Source organism: Antechinus flavipes, chromosome 3 (assembly GCF_016432865.1).
Source record: "Antechinus flavipes isolate AdamAnt ecotype Samford, QLD, Australia chromosome 3, AdamAnt_v2, whole genome shotgun sequence".
Lineage (NCBI taxonomy): Eukaryota > Metazoa > Chordata > Mammalia > Dasyuromorphia > Dasyuridae > Antechinus > Antechinus flavipes.
In genome coordinates this window covers 552524105-552540532 of record NC_067400.1, presented here as the reverse complement: position 1 = coordinate 552540532, position 16428 = coordinate 552524105, and the positions used below count along the sequence as shown (strand labels likewise).

Sequence of the window (16428 nt, the reverse complement as noted above, 5' to 3'; positions counted from 1 at the left end):
TGTTTACTGCTTCTTTTATCCTCGTACACCCAACACCCATTGATATATCTCGCAGACAGCATTTCCTAACTTTGTTTTCCTCAGAATCCTAGGCCTGAGATGGGCACCAAACCACCAAGGAAACTAAAAGGCAGAACCCCACAAGTTCTTTCCCTCACTTCCTTCACTTCCTCAGAGGAGTGTCTAACAAGCGGTCCTTCCCACACTTTTGCTCAAGGTTAGGCTGGTCTCTCCCTTGCTCTGCCTCACCTCCAGCCCCTAGTGCCCTGAGATCTTTCTTTGCTCACCTGTGCCTCCAACGTCCGAACCTGAGCTGTGAGGTGGCGGCAGGTCTGCTCAGCCTCCTTGGTCTTCAGCCCGGCCTGCTGCAGCTCCCAGCTGAGCCGCTCAGACTCAGCCCGAAGTTCAGTGTTCTCCTTCTGTAGACTCTCCATGTTCTGCAGCCGTTCCTGCAGCTCCTGGTTCTGCTGTTTCTTGGCATCATAGTGAGCCTTGGCCCTCTCCATCTGCAATTAAAAGGGAAGAGGGACAAAGAACTCAGGGGATTTCCCTCCTAGGAAAGAGGCCACAAGAAGCTTGAAGGGACTGGGGCGCCTCACCTGCACCTTATAGTGCTCAGCAGCCTGTTCCTTCTGGTTCAGCAGGGCCTGCAATTCACTTAGCTGGGCCTGAAGATGAGCTTCCTGCTGAATTTCACTCTCATGGGACTGTGGAAGGAGGGAGGAAGAGGTTAACTATGAGGGCGGTCTGAATTCCTCCCAATTCAAACAATCTCCATAAATGCCAGGGAACCCCACATTTTGAGTCTGTTTTTTTTTTTTTTTTAAATTTTGGGTAAAGGACTGGCATAGCATGACAGAAAAAGCATTGGATTTAGAGTCAGCCAACCTTAAGTCTCAAAGGCCAGCTACGGCAATTGCTGGGAATGGCTGTGAGACCATGGCCTCTCTGGGATGCAGCTTCCTCATTAGTAAGATGAGGATGTTAGACCAGGGTCCCTTTTAGCTGTGATCCCGTGCTACTAATAGAGAAAAGATATGGCCACCAGGGAAGCCAAATCTGCCAGGCAGCTCCTGCCTGGACCACCCCTTTCCTAGTTGAGCAGTTGAATGCGGAAGAGGGAAAGCTCGGATTCTATCCTTCTGGAAAAGCAGCATCTTATAACTATCCATTTTTCTTAAGTCCTATGACTGTCCCAATATGTGCTTCACTTCCTTCCTTGTCCTCTCATATCTGATTATACTTTACCAGTTTTCTCAAGGATGTACTCTCATCACATTTGGTCCTCCCCAAAATACAATCAGATAGGTAGTCTCAATTTAAAGATAAGGAAACTAACTTAGAGAGATTATATGATTTGTCCAAAAGCAGTAATACTACATGACAGTCACAGCTCAAATCTAGGTCCTGTGACCAAATCTAGTATTCTTTTTATATTTCATTAGGTATTTATTAATACTAAAAGTCATTGTCTCCTATTGTATCTAGCACAAGGCCAAAGGTAAAGTAGTACAGGTAGGTTTGAAGGCTGAAGCATGTTAGGCTAGAAATGTTTGCAAACTTGGTATCATCCTCCATGTGCCCCTCTCCCTCTCTGCTTCCAATCAGTTGCCAAAAGCTTGCCAATTCTATGTCCATCTTTTACCATGATCCTTCTGTTTATACAACTCCAGGATTTGTTTAAGCCTTCAACTACTTCTTACTCGGATTCTTGTTAATTGTACCACTGCCCTATTTAAACTCAAGAGGCTTCCTTGATTTCCTATTATTTTAAAGATAAGATATAAATTGACCTTGACCATGAAAGTCTTTCATAATCTAGGCTCTAGTCTACTTTTCTAGATATTTTACACTAACAATTTCTCTTCATATATTCAACATTCAATTCAAATTGGTTCACTTGCTACCAGAATTTTGGGCATATCCCACCAATGGGTGATGGCATCTGAGTAGGGCTGATGAAAGAGAAAGGAAAATGCCAATCTTTTTCTCAGAGCAGTTCTCCCTCTGGACTCAATGATTCCTGTACCAGAGCCAGATAACCTCTGGAGATGTTGTTCAGAGCTAAGGGCACTCAGTACCACAACCACTTTCTTTATCTCTTCTCCCACCCCACTCCCACCTTGACACAGAGGCAAGACCTTAGGACTGGCTAGAAGCATTATCTTTGTTCTTCTTGGTACAAATTCAGTACCCTTCCCTGCTCTTACAACTTACTTTCAGATTTTGTTGCTGGGTCAGCTTCTTATTCAGTTCCTCCACCTAGGGAGAAGGAAGAAAGATGGACAGGAAGAAGGAGAAAGGATTTATATGAGCTTTCCCCTCAGGTCCAGAGACCAGGTTTTAAATGTCTATCTAATAAGCATGCAAACAAGGGCCCAAATCTGGAGACCTGATCTAGGAGTGAGGTGGTGATACAATACAACAGCCTCTTCTGCACCAGTAGCTGCAGAGTTCAATGTGGCTATAACCTGTATTATGTGTTACTATTTTTTTCCTCCTGTAACTCCAACCCACTCTTCCTCTGTACCCAATCAAGATTTACCCCCCCCTCCAACCCCAGGCAAAGCTTGAAGAATTATGTTTAAGAATTGATAGAAAGTATCAGCAGATGTAGCTGTTGTATGCTTCACCTTTACCTCAAACACCTATATTCCCAGACTGTAGTAGGGAAATCACCTTCCCTGCCTCCCCTCCCTACAGCAATAAATCTCTAAACTTCAGCCCCACCCTAAAAAGTACCAAAACCAAAGCCGATGCAAATACCAATCAGTATCTAAGCCTTTTCTTCCAATCTATTGTTCACAGTGATTCCCACTTAACTAATAGCCAGGCAAGTTGCCAAAAGCATTAGTAACTTGAGGTGCGTAGTTAGTACTAGGGTTAGGGATAGAGGGAATGCTGGATGAAGGGCAAGAGCCACCTAGGAAGCACTACAAGTTAGCAGCCCCAGATTCCACAAAGAGAGAGGAACAAAATCACCAGTGAATAAACTCAGAGAGGATATTGAGATAGGGATAAGGAGGTATCTTCACTGTCAACTCTTTGTTATCCAAAGAATTGACTGTCCATGGGCTCCATGGCAAGGGTAGGCGCCCTCTCTGTTGGCCCAGCTGTTGCCTTGGGAAGGGCACTGATGAGTTACTACTACCTTCAGCACAGGAGAGCAATCTCTTCCCTGAGCTGTTTCTAACAGGAAGCAGTAATGTCAGCCTATGACAAAACTATGTTATCCCTCTAAGAGAGGAAGCCCGGTTTGCCCTAAGAGAGGCAGAGTGGAACTTCTGTGGACAGTACTTTTATGGACACATCTATGAGTCCAATTTAACCCCCTGATGTATAAAGGCAATACTGGTAAGGGCTGGAGTTTGACCTATACGCTATGTTCCTATTCCTTATGTCTCCATCCAGGTTAGTCTTCTTATTGTGCTCTGGAAAAGCAGTCATGTTGGAGGCGGGGTTGAGTTATGGCTATAAAGGGTAGAAGTCATTTCTTGCTTAAGTTTCTTTGCTGCTCAATTCTGCTTCTTTGATAGAATTACAGGACTTTCCCCTGAAGCTTTGTTAATGGTAATATAGTTACTAGAAGGATGGTACTTAAGGCTAAACACCAGAATTCAAATAATTTTCACTTTGACAATCAGCTGACTCAGGCAAGAAGATCAGAAGGATTGGAGTGGGGTAAAGAGGGCAACAGAGGACAGGCTTCATTTAGGAACAAAGACTCAAGCTGCAGAAGATGGCTTAAGGGAAGTAAAAGGGTTGGGTGTCTCCCTGGAGCAGGGCTTGGATAGAATAAACCATAAAGGAAAGGAGGAAGTTAGCACAGGAATATGTGTCTATCTCAGTCCCACCCCACCGGTCTAACATGACAGGGAGCACAGCAAGTGGAGGAAGTGCACTAAGAAAATTCAAATCTACAGGATTGGAGGAATGAGTTCAAGGCAATGGCCCTATTTCCCTGTGTGGAAGGCGCAGCACACTCCCTGGCAACCTGGGACCTGGGAATCTTTTCACTGGCATGTCCCTCTCCCCACACCCCACCCCAGTGGAGAGAGAGAGGAAGCCCCACCGCAGTAAACAGCTCGCAGCAGGAGATGATGATGGCAAGCTGCAGCCAGGGTCATGCATTGTCACCGCTTAAGCAGCCAGTGTTTAGCGGGTACCCCAGGCATTACCTGCTTAGTCTGTTCTCTCTGAAATACCTCTAGTTGCTCCACCTGTGTAAGGGTGAGGGAGCAATAGACACAGTGAGATTAGGTATAGGGACAGAGGGAAGGCATGGTCCTGGTTCTGCTTGCCAGGCTTACCTCAATTACCAGACTTGGGGATCTGGGGTACTTTGTGAATCTGGCATACTTGTGAACTCCAATGAGTAAAGGTGTGAACACAAGCATTGTATTAATTAGTTCTACTTAGTACCTTGTTTCAGGTTCTGGCCCAAAACATCTTCTTGTAAGAGCAGATCAATAATCTATCAACTCTAATGAGTTAGCAGTTTGTAAAGATTCCAACAAGGGGTGAGCACCCAAGAGTTAATTATAGGTAAGGGGGGGGGGGAGATCTCTTGCTAATCCTAGGATATTGGCCTTCTGATGGGGGTAGGAGGAATCCCTTCATTTTAAGCTCAGTCAAATGTCTACCTTCTTTTGCCAGCATCCAGATCCCTGTTCAATGATCTAGTACACCTAAAACACAGGTTTGCCCCAGTGAAACAAGCTAATAGCTTCACCTAAAATTTTCCTCATTGTTTTTCAGATCCATCATGGAGAAAAAAAGGCTGACAATACCCCAGGACTTGTCAAGAGAAAGAAGACCCTGGAACTAGGACAGGATAAGGGGATCAGGGTCCTCTAGGTTCTATCAACATTTTCTCTGATACCCAGGAAACGAGGAGATACTTGCCAACTTCCTCCACAGCCCGAGGGATTTTAAACTGTGATCTCTGAGGGGATGGTGTGGGTTAAACTAGGTTTCCCCCTCCTTGGTTTTTAACACTGAGGGCTGAGCCCCTTACCTGGGCAGTGAGTTTCTGCCGCTCTTCTTGGAACCTCTGCCTCTCTTCCAGGACCTTGCTCTTGGCACTCTCATACTTAGCTGTCATGGTCTCCAGCTGTCTGACTGTGTCCAAAGCCTCCTCTTGGCTCTGGGTTATCTGGGCTTCTGCCTTGGCCCGCAGTGCCTCGAGTTCTTGGGTTCTCCTGAGCTCAGCTTCGAGCTGTTGCCTCCCGTGGCTGGCCCGCTCCCCCAGGTCCCGGTTCTCTTTAGCTAGCTGGCTGTGGGCCTGCTGTAGTGCGCTCAGCTGATCGACATAACCGGCATTCTCTGCCCGCAGCTGCTGGGCTGCCCGGTCCTGCTCTGCCACTTTCTGTCGCAATGCAGCAAGCTCTCCAAGCTCACGACGGGCTCGAAGGAGCTCTGCCTGCAGTGCAGCTGCAGCCTTCTCACCCTGCTCGAGCTCCTCACGGTGACGGCTTTGCAGGACACTTTGTTCAGCCTCTAATTGCTGGTACAGATGTTTGACAGGGAGCAGCTCCCCCACCAGGGCCTGGGCCGCAGTGAGCTCTCGCTGCAGCGAGGACAGGGACTGCTCCTTCTGGGATGACCTTTCTCGCCATGCCTTCAATTCCTGGCCAAGACCTTCTGCCCGCTCAGCCTGGGAGGCCAGCTCCCGCCGGAGACCATCTGCAGACGCTCGCTGCTTCTCAGCTTCCTCCCGGAGAGCCTGCACTTCAGAGCTCAGGGCTGCACTGCGTTCTGCTGCCTGCGTGCTGGCACTGACTGTCTCTGCCTGCAGCAGGCGCAAGCGCTCTTCCAGCTTCTGACTCTTCTCTGACTCGGCCAGCACCAGCTTCTTCAGCTCTTTGCTCTCTCCCTCTTTCTCTAGGACCTGGAGGTTCAAGATAGATACCTCCTCCTCCAGGCTGCTAATAAGGCTGTTATTTCTCTCTGCCTCCTGCTGGGCACGGGCTACTTGGGCTTTCCACTCTGCTTCAGCCTTGCTCCGTTCCTGAGCGGCGGCTTGGAGGGCAGCCAGTTCTTGAGCACTCTCCTCCAGCTGGGCCTTAAGAGTGGTAGCAGCACCTTCCTGACTGGCCTGGGACATCTGAGAAGCCTCCAGTTGGTGCTCCAACTTGGAGATCCTCTCCTCCTGCTCTCGACACTGCTGCTCCGCCTTGCCCAGCTGAGTTTGCAGAGCCTCCAGCTCCTGGGAACCTGACTCTGTGGTCCCAGGGGTGCCTGCCTGGGAAACCATCTCCTCCGCCTTGGCCAGCTGCTCTCTCAATTCCTCAAGGGTCCTCTGCAGCTCTGCCCGTTCTGCCCGCAGGGCATTCTCTTGCTTTTGGAGTTGTTTGAGCTGCTGCTCCTTCCCTTCAGCTCCTTCCAAGGCCTGGGCCAAAGCTTCCTGCAGGGTAGCGAACTCTACCCGCTGCTCACTGAGGGAGCTCTGCAGCCTTCTCTCCAGCTCTGCCTTGGCTGCTTTCTCGGCAGCCAAGTCAGCCTTGGCCTGATCTCGCTCCTCCCCCACGCGGGTCACCTCCCGCTCTTGCTGGGCATGCTTTTCCTCCTGACATTTCCGGCTCTCAGCCAGGGCGCTGCGTATTTGCTCCAGCTCCCTCGCCAGCTGCTCAGCTTCCTGCTCCTTGGCCTGCAGGGCCGCTCCAGTCCTGCTCAGCTCCTGGCCCTGTTGCTCTTTCAGCTGCTGTGCAGCAGCCTCGAGCTCTCCTGCCCGCTGCTGCTCTTCAGCCAGTTTCTGTAAGGAGGTTTCCTTCTCCTCCTCTGCCTTCTTGGCTGCAGCCTTGAGCTGAGCCACCTCTTCCTGCAGCCTGGAAAGGCCTTCAGCCAGATTGTTAGCCTGCTCCTCCTTTTCCTGGAGTTGCCGGAGGGCGCCTGCCAGGTTGGCTTTAAGTTGGGTGTGTTCTTGCTGCTCAGTGTCCTGGCGCTCAACAAGTGCCTCCAGTGCTGCCACTCTTTCCTGGGCTTCCTGCAGCTGCCGCTGCACTCCCTCGCACTGTTCATTCAGAGCCTTCAGCTGCTCCTTGTGCCGGGCATCACACTGAGACGCCTCCTTCTGGCTCTCTTCAAAACGAGTACGCCAGGAAGCTGCCTCTGTAGCCAGCTGCTTGCATTTTCCCTCTGCTTCTTGCTGGGTGGCTGCCACCTTTTCCAGCTCCTGCTGCAAGGCCTCTACTTTGGCCTGGTGCCCCTCCCCAAGTTTCTGGAGCTGAGTCTCCAGACCTCGACGCCCAGCCTTCACCTCTTCCAGCTGCCGCCGATCTTGTTCTCGCTGCCGCCCCAGGCTCTGTGTCTCTGCCTCTAGCTCTGAAATGCGCTGGAGCTGCCCCTCCAGGGCCTCTGCAGCCCGGCGCTTTTCATCCTCAAGGATTCCTTTAGTGTTCTGCACTGATTCTTCCAAGGAAAGCAGTCGTTCCTGGAGCTGGGCATTCTCCTGAGCTAGTTCTTCTTTCTCTGCCACTTTCTGTTGCTCAGCTCTTAGGCGGCTTTCCAGTTCTTGGACCTGAGTTTGAAGGTTTTCTGCCGATTTAGCCTCTGCTTTGTGTTCTTCTTGCCAGGCTGTCAGGTCAACTACACGAGCATCAAGCTCCTCCACCTTCTGCCTCATTACGCTCTTCTCCTGCTCGGCCCGGGTGGCACAAGTCTGGGCATTGGTACAGGCTTCCTTAGTGGCTTGGAGCTGTTTCTGCAAAGCTTCCAACTCAATGGCTTTCTCTTTCCCCAGCTCTTCCAGCTGCTTCAGGGCTGCATCCTTTTCCTGCTGGGCCTCTTTGCACTCCTCTATAGCTGTTGCTAGCTGCTGCTCCTTCATCTGGCTGCTCACCTCCCAATCATGGAGTTTCCCCTCTTCCTGTTTCAGCTTGCTGCTCAGCTGCTCCACCTGATGCTGAAGACTTTGGGAAGCCAATTCTTGTTGCTGCAGGGTCTCAGTCAGTTGTGTTTGCTCCTTTTCAGCCCGCTGCCTCAGGTCAGCCATATCGCGGTCCTGCTGCTGGAGGGTAGCATGGAGACTGGCCACCTGGGCAGCAAACTGGGCTTCCTGGGCTTGAGCCTTCTGCTCCAGCTGCTGCTTTTCTTCCTCAAAGCGGCCTCGCTCAGCTTGCAACTCTACCTCTCGTTGATGTTGTTCACACTCCATTTGCTTCACTGTGTCTTGAAGCTTGGCCTCCTTTGCAGCAAGGGTGGCTACCTCTTGTTTCAGAGCTTCCAGCTAACAGGAAGAAGAGACACACATTAGGTGTTGGCCATCCATCCTATCTCAAAGGAATGGAAAGGTGGGGAAATGGATGACATCTTATTCCTCTCAACAGTTTGTGTTTGTTTAAAACAAACAAAAAACCCAAAAAATGATGGGGTCTCAGCCCCACTATGCTGGGAGTTACAAGAACTATTAATGAGCATGAATTCACCCTGACAGACACAGGGAATTTTCAACTGCTCCATTTCAAGCCTAGTCTGGTTTGCCCCTCCTTTCTGCAACCTGATATGCCTCCTGCAGCCCCTGTACTCCAATTCTTTAGGGGGTCACCAAATTAAAGATGAACTTGGTATAGACATCTCATTGGCCTAGCCTATTGCAGCAAAGAGCTCTATAGCTCAAGGACCCTCCCATCTCACCAAGGTTTATTATAGGAGTTGGGTCTCATCAGCTGTGAAGGATAATATGCAGTTTACATTCATTACTCCTGAGCCACAGAACAACTCCATGGAATAGGGAAAGGATAATTACCCCTATTTTAAACAGACAAAGAAAAATGAACCAAATCACCCAAGATTTCACATCAAGTAAACTGCTGATCTGGGATACCTCTTTAGATTTCCTGAACCCAAACCCAATGCTTTTTTCTATACCATGTCATCTCTTTCTTTTTTAGAACCCTTCTTCCAGAGTAGTCTACATAAACATTTGGAGAGGCAGCCATTAACAAAAGCGGAAACTGTGAGTTGTTAGGGGCTGTGAGTATCCTTCTCTAGGTTCCCTTTCTGGGCAGCAGAGAAACAGACAATTGAACTGCCTTCAGTTCAGTCCCAACCACACTGCTAAGATCTAAAAGTCAAGGGGATAAGTCCAAAATAAAGATCTTGTCCTGATGCCACGTCACCATCTCTCTACCTGCAAGATGTCGCCCAACACCTCTCCCTTCTCTTGGGAAGGATTCTTCCCAACCTGTGCCAGCTGCTCTTCCAACTGTGAGATTTTTCCCTGGAGGATTTCATTCTTCTCTTCAAGGCATTTCTATGAAAGAACCAAAATGAACAAAGACATTGACGTTCAGGTTTTTTAGCCCCATAACTGAATAGTCAAAGTCAAAGGTCAATCATCATATAAAACTGTTTATATGACAGACCTGGAAACAAAATTCAGCTGGTAAACCTGGGAGAAATATCTTAGAAAGTTAGAGCTAAGGTGAGCCCAGCCAATTTCTTCCATGCTAAGAGCTATTACTCCAGAACACTAGCTCTGAAGTTCTGTTCACAGCCTACCCTTCTCCTCAGACTACTTGTCCTGACCACCTATCAATACTTCTAAGTGAAAAAAGCTCAATAACCTCAGGTTCTTTATTTTTTCTCAAATCACATTATAGGACTCATTCTGATTCCTGCTTAAAATTAAAAGAGAAATTAAAAGCCCAGAAGAAGACAGCTGGTAAATTCAACTAGGGATGTACTGGGTTTTCATCAGATTCCTGGGAAAGGATCTTGGGCAAAGTTCTTGGATCTTACTTCTCAGGGCAACATTGTTACTCCCCTAAAATGATGGTATTACCTTGTCTTGTAGAGTGGTATCGAGTTCTGTTTCCAGGTAAGTTTGCTTCTCTCTCCATTCCTTTGTGGAGCTGTTGTGTTCTTCTGTCTGATCATTGAGAGCCTCCTGTAGTTGTAGCAGATGGCTGGCAAAATCTCGAAGCTAAGATAGATAAAAAGAACTTCCTAAATGTCCTAGGACCTAGGTTAGCCATTTCTCTTCCTGATCCAGTCCCCCTTCAGGACCAGAACACTTCCACTTGCACATAAAGTTAAGAAAAGGAAACATATTACCACCAACCACATCCCTGCTTCAGATCCCATACTTTCTAGAACTTAAGTAGCAAACAATTATAGGAGACTGGAAACAAGCACAAGCTCCCTTGTGTCCCATCACTAACATAGCACAACACCCAAAATTGACACACCTTGAAAGAAAGATCCCCATTCTCCTCAGATAGCTGGTCAATCTTGCGTTCCATCTGGCTCTTCTCAGTCTTCAAGTCCTGGCACTGTTTCAAGGCTTCATGTAATCGTATGCTCAGACTAGAAAAAGAGGAGAGCAGTGAGTGGGCAGTTGAGTTCATTTCCTACCTCTGACTGCCAGATTGTGGTCCAGAGGAAGCTGGATGTAGCTGGAAGGAGGAGATCAAGGGAAGGAGATTACCTCTCATTTTTGCCACGCAATTCTTCTAGCTCTTTTGACTCCATGGATCCTGTGGCCTGTTTCTCATTTAGGAGAGCCAAGCGATCAATACGTTGCTGCATCATGGAGATCTGTGTGTCTGCCAGGATTGGAGGAGGCAAGAAGAGATGCTCAGAGGCAGGAACCCAAATGGGGCAATTCTTAATACCACAAAGGAAGATGTATGTTAGGGGAGGGGTAGAAGTGGGAGTGGCTAGAGGGTATTTAGTCTAAAGTCCAACTGAAAATAGGGAAATAGTGGATGAGGAGAAAGGACAGGAAGAGGGGCCCTCCCAGGAAACCAACCTCACCACTCTCTCAACTGGGCTACTTCCCACAATCTGGTAGAGACTAGATAGCCAAAGTCACAGGACCGACCTCCAAAAAAGTCAAAGCCCCGTGGCTCACCTGCCCTCTTCTCTGCACGAACCCAGAGAGCTGGGGACAGCCGAGGGGAGGAGATGGCCTGATTGTGGGGAGAGATGAAGAGTATGCTGAGGGGACACTTCTTAGGTAAGCCCAGTACTCCCTCAGGGAAGGAACCCAACGGAGCAGCCCTCTGTGAAGGGAGATGATAGGCTGGTGGTATTTGCTTGTTTAGCTACTCACCCTTCTCAGCCAAAAGCTGACAGCTTTTAGTTAACTCCAACTCCAACTCATCACGGCTGGCCCGTTCATCTGCCAACTGTTTCTTCAACCGTCTCATTTGGAACTGGGGCGTCTGAAGAATATCACCCATTGGAGAAGCAGGAGACCCTGACAAAAAGCTGAGAAAGAGATCCCAGGAACCCCAAATCAGAACATCAGATGTCAAGGATGGAGGAACCATCCACATCACAGGAAAGGCAGTGACTAAGTACATCAAATGCCAAAATATGACTCTGGGCACCTAGGTTCTGGTCTTAGAATGACCCTGAGGCAAATCTCATTTTCTGTTTCTTATTGTCTTTATGGAATGGGAAGAAAACTCCCACACAGATCTCAGGAGGAAGAAAACTGTGGCAAATTCAGTTACATTTCTAGGAAAGAAGAGTTTATTTATGACCAATCATTCACCCATTCAGTTTTTGCCCCTGATATGTTCCTGTATTCAGTTCTCTGGCTGAAACTGAGTCAAAGAGATTATATGACTTTGCTCAGTGAGCACCAAAATATTCCATTATTGTTAAAAGAAGAGGGTTCTTGGATCAATTAATGGCTCGATTTCTGGGATACAAAGATACCAGTTAGAACTAAGTGAAAATAAAATGCTCCAGGACTCACTTGTTTAGGCCTGATGAAGAGCCAATCTTTTGAAGTTCCAAGAATCGAACTTCTTTCTTGGCTTGTTGGGAAGGCACTGGGGAAAACTCATCAGAGCTAGTGCTGGGACTACTGGAAGGGAGAGGAGCTGAATGAGGAAACAAAAAAAAAAAAGTTAATGAAAGACTAGGTTGGTTCAAAGGACCAACCTGTTTGTGACCCAGAAAGGACAATATTAATTCACCAAACACAAAACACAAAGAACAACTTGGGGTTTTGCCATCAGGGAGAATAAAATCTTTAAACCAATTCAAACACAGGGGTTGATCTCAATTTCTTAGTTACTAAGATGTGAACTGACTGAAGGGGAATAGAGGTAAATCTTGGGGCAGGACTAATGGAGGCAATGAACTGGATATTAGGGACATACTTCAATGGATAAAACAATGAGCCAAAAACTATTTAAATTGTTGCTGAGACAAAGAAGCAAAAGAGCCTTTGGGACTGAAAAGCTGTATGAATTGCATGGATATCTCTCTAAAACTCTGAGGAAAAAGCAGAAGCGAAGACTTAAGAAATCCTGGTTTGTGGCTTTGGCAAAATATGGATTCCCTTCAAGCCTGCAGATCAAAGCTTGCTTATTACCTTTTTGTAGGAAACTCTTTAAGTTGTCATTCAGACTCAGCCCATCTTCATGATCCAGCACAAATTTAAGGATAGCAGCCAACTCCGACTGGAGAAAAGATAGAGATGGAACAGAAAGAGAATGTATATCCAAAGTGTGGCGAATACAAATAGGCCTGCAACTACCTTTAATTTTTTTCCTTTCCCCATTTCCTGTTGAAGAGGTAGCCTGAGACTCAGTTTACTTCAAACTTCAGGTAATCTGCTTTTCCTGATTGGATTCCTCTCTTGTGTAATGATTTCAGGGAAGCAAAGCACCAAGTTTTGCTGCACTCTAAAATATCTGTGCTTTTTAGTCTCCTTTTTATGGGCCTCTTGGTCAACCTCTGACTCTTTCCTTCTCTCTCCCTAAAGGTATGGAACTGTGAGAAGCTAAACTACATTATTGTTCCTAGATTGGGGGTGGGGGAGAAAGTGGGGGAAAGGGGTATCAATTGATTCCCCTAGAGTTCCCACTAGACCAAAGTGTTCCTTTCTGGCTAACACTTGTCTATATGTATTGTTCCCCTCCTTAGAATTAAAGCTCCTATAGGGCAAGGACTATTTTAACTTTTGTATTTGTATCCCTGATGTTTTAGCACAGTGCTGAGCATATAGTAAGCATTTCTTTTATTTTCCCATTCATTCCATTCATCCATTCTTTCAAAGGAATCCAGGAGAAAAAAATTAAAGTTTCTTTGAACTAGAGGAGAAAAGAGGAGAGGATCTGCACATGAGGTCCCAGTGGGCAAACAGTTGTCGAATAAGACATGGGGGATAGAAATCAGAGAAGGCATTTTAATAAGGATACAAAGGGTGGGTAGATAGGAATTCAAAAGGCAAAGCAGGATAGAGACCATTTTAGACAAAGGAAAAAATTATAAATAATGGGACTGAGAAAAAAAAATAATGGGACTGAGGATAGGAAGCATGTGTATTTATAGAGATAGAAAGTAGGTCAATTCAGCTGAGAAGATGATTTGTGGGGGAATAATAGAGGTAAAATTAGGAGGTTAGGATGGCACCCGATGATGGACTATGTCAGAAACCTGCTCTGAGACTATGTCCATTCATTCCATCCCAAATGAGGCCAGAAGGCCAACAGTACAAAAAAAAAGGAATGGCAACAACAGCTCCAAAGCAACAGAATAATGTAAGAAGGAAGTCATGGGGTCATTACCCCATGCTCCAGGAGAAAAGATTAAAATTTTAAAATGGGGAAAACTAATTATGAAGCCAAAGACTCCACATATCAAGGCCAGTTTCGTGTGTGGAAAAGCAAGGACTTACCTGGATTTTGTAGTCAAACTGGTTCCAATCCCTCAGGCTTTTGGAACTCATGGTGGAATGGTATAAGAGTAACATGATCACCTAGAATCAATTATGAAGACAAATTTTAAGTCACTCTTTCCCTTCTCCAATGCTCCCAACTCGGGTCTGTATATCCATTTATATACTATAATTATACCAACACCCAGTGGTACTGTCTGTGTATCTGACTGCCTTATTGGAACTAAAGTGTAGGAACTTTTGAGACTAAGAGTTTTGTTCTATATTCCTCAGCCTATGTGATGGACAACAGGGCACTCATGGGTCAGCAAACACTGACTGAACACCTATGATGCTGAAGTATCTACAATGGAAAAGATCCTGTGTTAGCAGATATCACATGTCCAGATAATTTCAGGTCTAGGGTTGTGAGGAAGAGGTATGAGGCATGCTGCATAGAACCATATAATTAAAGCCTAACAAACTGAGAGCCTAGATAGGAGATAAACCTAAATTAAAGCTAGAAGACAACACTGCCCTATTTCTCAAACAAGATCCACCTGCTGGCTCCTTCCCATCTTCTATTCTGCAGATGCCTCTGACACAGGGACAAGTTAACAGAATCCCTGAACTGAAAGGAGAATTCACAGATTATGGGGAAAAGACAGAAGCTGCTGTGTCTATTCCAACTTCTTTGAGCAGATAAATGTCTAAACTAGTCAAGGCAGGAAGATGTACAGGCTTTGTTAATTTATGAGAACAGAGAATCACATCTCTATATACAGGACTACAGGCTATGAGGTTCTCTCCTGCATTACACACCCTCCTCCCCAGGTACATGCACCATTAGTTACCTTGGCCAACTCCAACTCCTCTCCATCTTCCAGCTTCTGCACAGACACGAGGCTCTCTGTGGAGGTTTGATGCTTGCGGTTCTCTACAATGACAAAAAGGCAGGAAAAAGGCAGAAGTGAATATACTCTAAATGCTGCCTAAAAAATATGCTAGCCATAATCAAAGTAAATTTCTAGACCTTTAGGAGACATGAAAATTTTGCCCCTTAAGTGTTATCATCTGCTAGAAGCTATGAATCATTATGTACTATATTTGACATTGAAAAAAAGAAATCCATCTCCACATTAGAGGGAGTAAAATTAAAACCATGTGCATTTATAACAACAGCTTTATCCCACATCTTTTGACCCTAACACCAGTGTTCTATCTTATATTTAATAAAAAGTCATATCCCAAGGTATTCCTCTCTGCCCAACTCCTAGCTAACATGTGAGCATATTGTATCTCAGCAAACTGTCTATTCTGCTTGACCTTTGATTTTTTTAGTGACTCCAAGCATGATATCCCTGAAAGTCATTTGCCAGCCAATACCAATTGGCTGACAGACTGGTAAACAGAGTACCAAAGACACCTATGTCTGTCTTACAACACTGATCTTTCGCTACTTGAAGTTGCAGGGTTAGTTAGGAAAGATAAATTCAGGGGAAGAGAGAAAGACAAAGAGGAGAATAGAGTGATAACGTCTACTTTAGCCTGGAATAGTCCTACCTACTTATTGCTATAAAAGCAATCTAAGACTTCTATAGAGACAGATTATAATGTCACAACGTAACAGGTTATGAATTCTTATCTGGCCAGGATTTTAGAAAAGTCCTAAAATCTAACTCCACACTCAAAACTCTTTTATGTTACCATCCATCTCTTCTTTTTTTTATTCTGTATCTCTGAGAACAAGGTGGTCTTTCTCTTTATTGAGGTTAACCTGTACTCTACCCTGAAATCCATTCCTAGCTTGCTCCACTAGACCTTTCTCTCTCTCTTTTTTATTTTGAACCTTTGCCTATCTAATAGCTTTGTTCACAAAAAAAAAATCATTTGAACCTATCCTCTAAAGTTAAAATTCTATATCTTCTTTCCCTTTCATTGCTTAAATCCTTGAAAACAATGTCTACACTGTCTTCTTGTCCATTTCCTTATTAATAGCTAGTATTTTTCACCCATTCACTTCTCAAAAGTCACTTGCACAAATAGGACTGCTTTCTTTTCAAGATTACCAAAAATCTCTTCATAGAAAAATCAAGTAGTTTTTTCTCAATCACCCATTCTATTCATGACCTCTTTGCAGCTTGACACCATCAAGTATCCTCTCTCCTCCAGTACATTTTCTTTTCCTTTTGTTTTTGTGGCATTGTTCTTTCCTAGTTTTTCTATCTTCTCAAGCCATTTTTTATGGTCATCTCTGTTGGATCATCAACCATCTCCCATCATTGTACAGTGGGTATCTCCTAAGAATCTGGACATTCTTCCTTTCAGTATTCTTTTCCCAGATTATCTTGGGCAGTTAAAGGTTTAATGAGCTCTCTAAACAGATGATTTCCTAATCCACATATACTGCTTTATTATCTTTCTTAACTCTAGTCTTTAATTTTCAGTTGTTAACTAGATAACTCCTAATGGAGATCCATTGACAGCTGAAACATGAACATGTCTAAAACAGAACAAATTCTTCAACTTCCCAAACTTGCCTTTTCTACAAACAATTGCAACCTTTTTTCAATTCTACTGCCTCATCTCCCATTCACTGCTTTTTCTGCATGACAATGGCCAAACACTAGCCAAAAGCATTAATACCTCTTCTGGACTACAGTAACAAATTCATATTTTTTCTGCTTAGATGCTTTCCACTTCAAATGATTCTTACCACAGTTGACAAATTATCTTCTGAAAAGACTACAGTCCTGTCACTCTGCTGTTCAAAGATCTTCAGTGTCTCCTCATTGTCACTAGGATAA

General features: G+C 45.5%; 1 protein-coding gene across 3 annotated transcripts in view; it reads right to left on the bottom strand.

Moving 5' to 3' along the window:
* Nucleotides 1–16428, bottom strand: part of NUMA1 (nuclear mitotic apparatus protein 1) — a 90123-nt gene that overhangs the window by 8656 nt on the left and 65039 nt on the right. For 2 of the 3 annotated variants that reach the window (XM_051987445.1, XM_051987444.1), the window contains exons 5-18: nucleotides 14476–14558; nucleotides 13643–13723; nucleotides 12335–12422; nucleotides 11711–11837; nucleotides 11057–11214; nucleotides 10430–10547; nucleotides 10191–10308; nucleotides 9785–9925; nucleotides 9131–9253; nucleotides 5018–8227; nucleotides 4179–4220; nucleotides 2218–2262; nucleotides 600–707; nucleotides 288–506 (exon numbers count right to left, since the gene is read on the bottom strand). In XM_051987445.1, the coding sequence (XP_051843405.1) occupies nucleotides 288–506; nucleotides 600–707; nucleotides 2218–2262; nucleotides 4179–4220; nucleotides 5018–8227; nucleotides 9131–9253; nucleotides 9785–9925; nucleotides 10191–10308; nucleotides 10430–10547; nucleotides 11057–11214; nucleotides 11711–11837; nucleotides 12335–12422; nucleotides 13643–13723; nucleotides 14476–14558 (4661 nt within the window). The remainder of the gene's footprint in view (nucleotides 1–287; nucleotides 507–599; nucleotides 708–2217; nucleotides 2263–4178; nucleotides 4221–5017; nucleotides 8228–9130; nucleotides 9254–9784; nucleotides 9926–10190; nucleotides 10309–10429; nucleotides 10548–11056; nucleotides 11215–11710; nucleotides 11838–12334; nucleotides 12423–13642; nucleotides 13724–14475; nucleotides 14559–16428) is intronic. The other variant, XM_051987446.1, reaches the window with a different exon arrangement.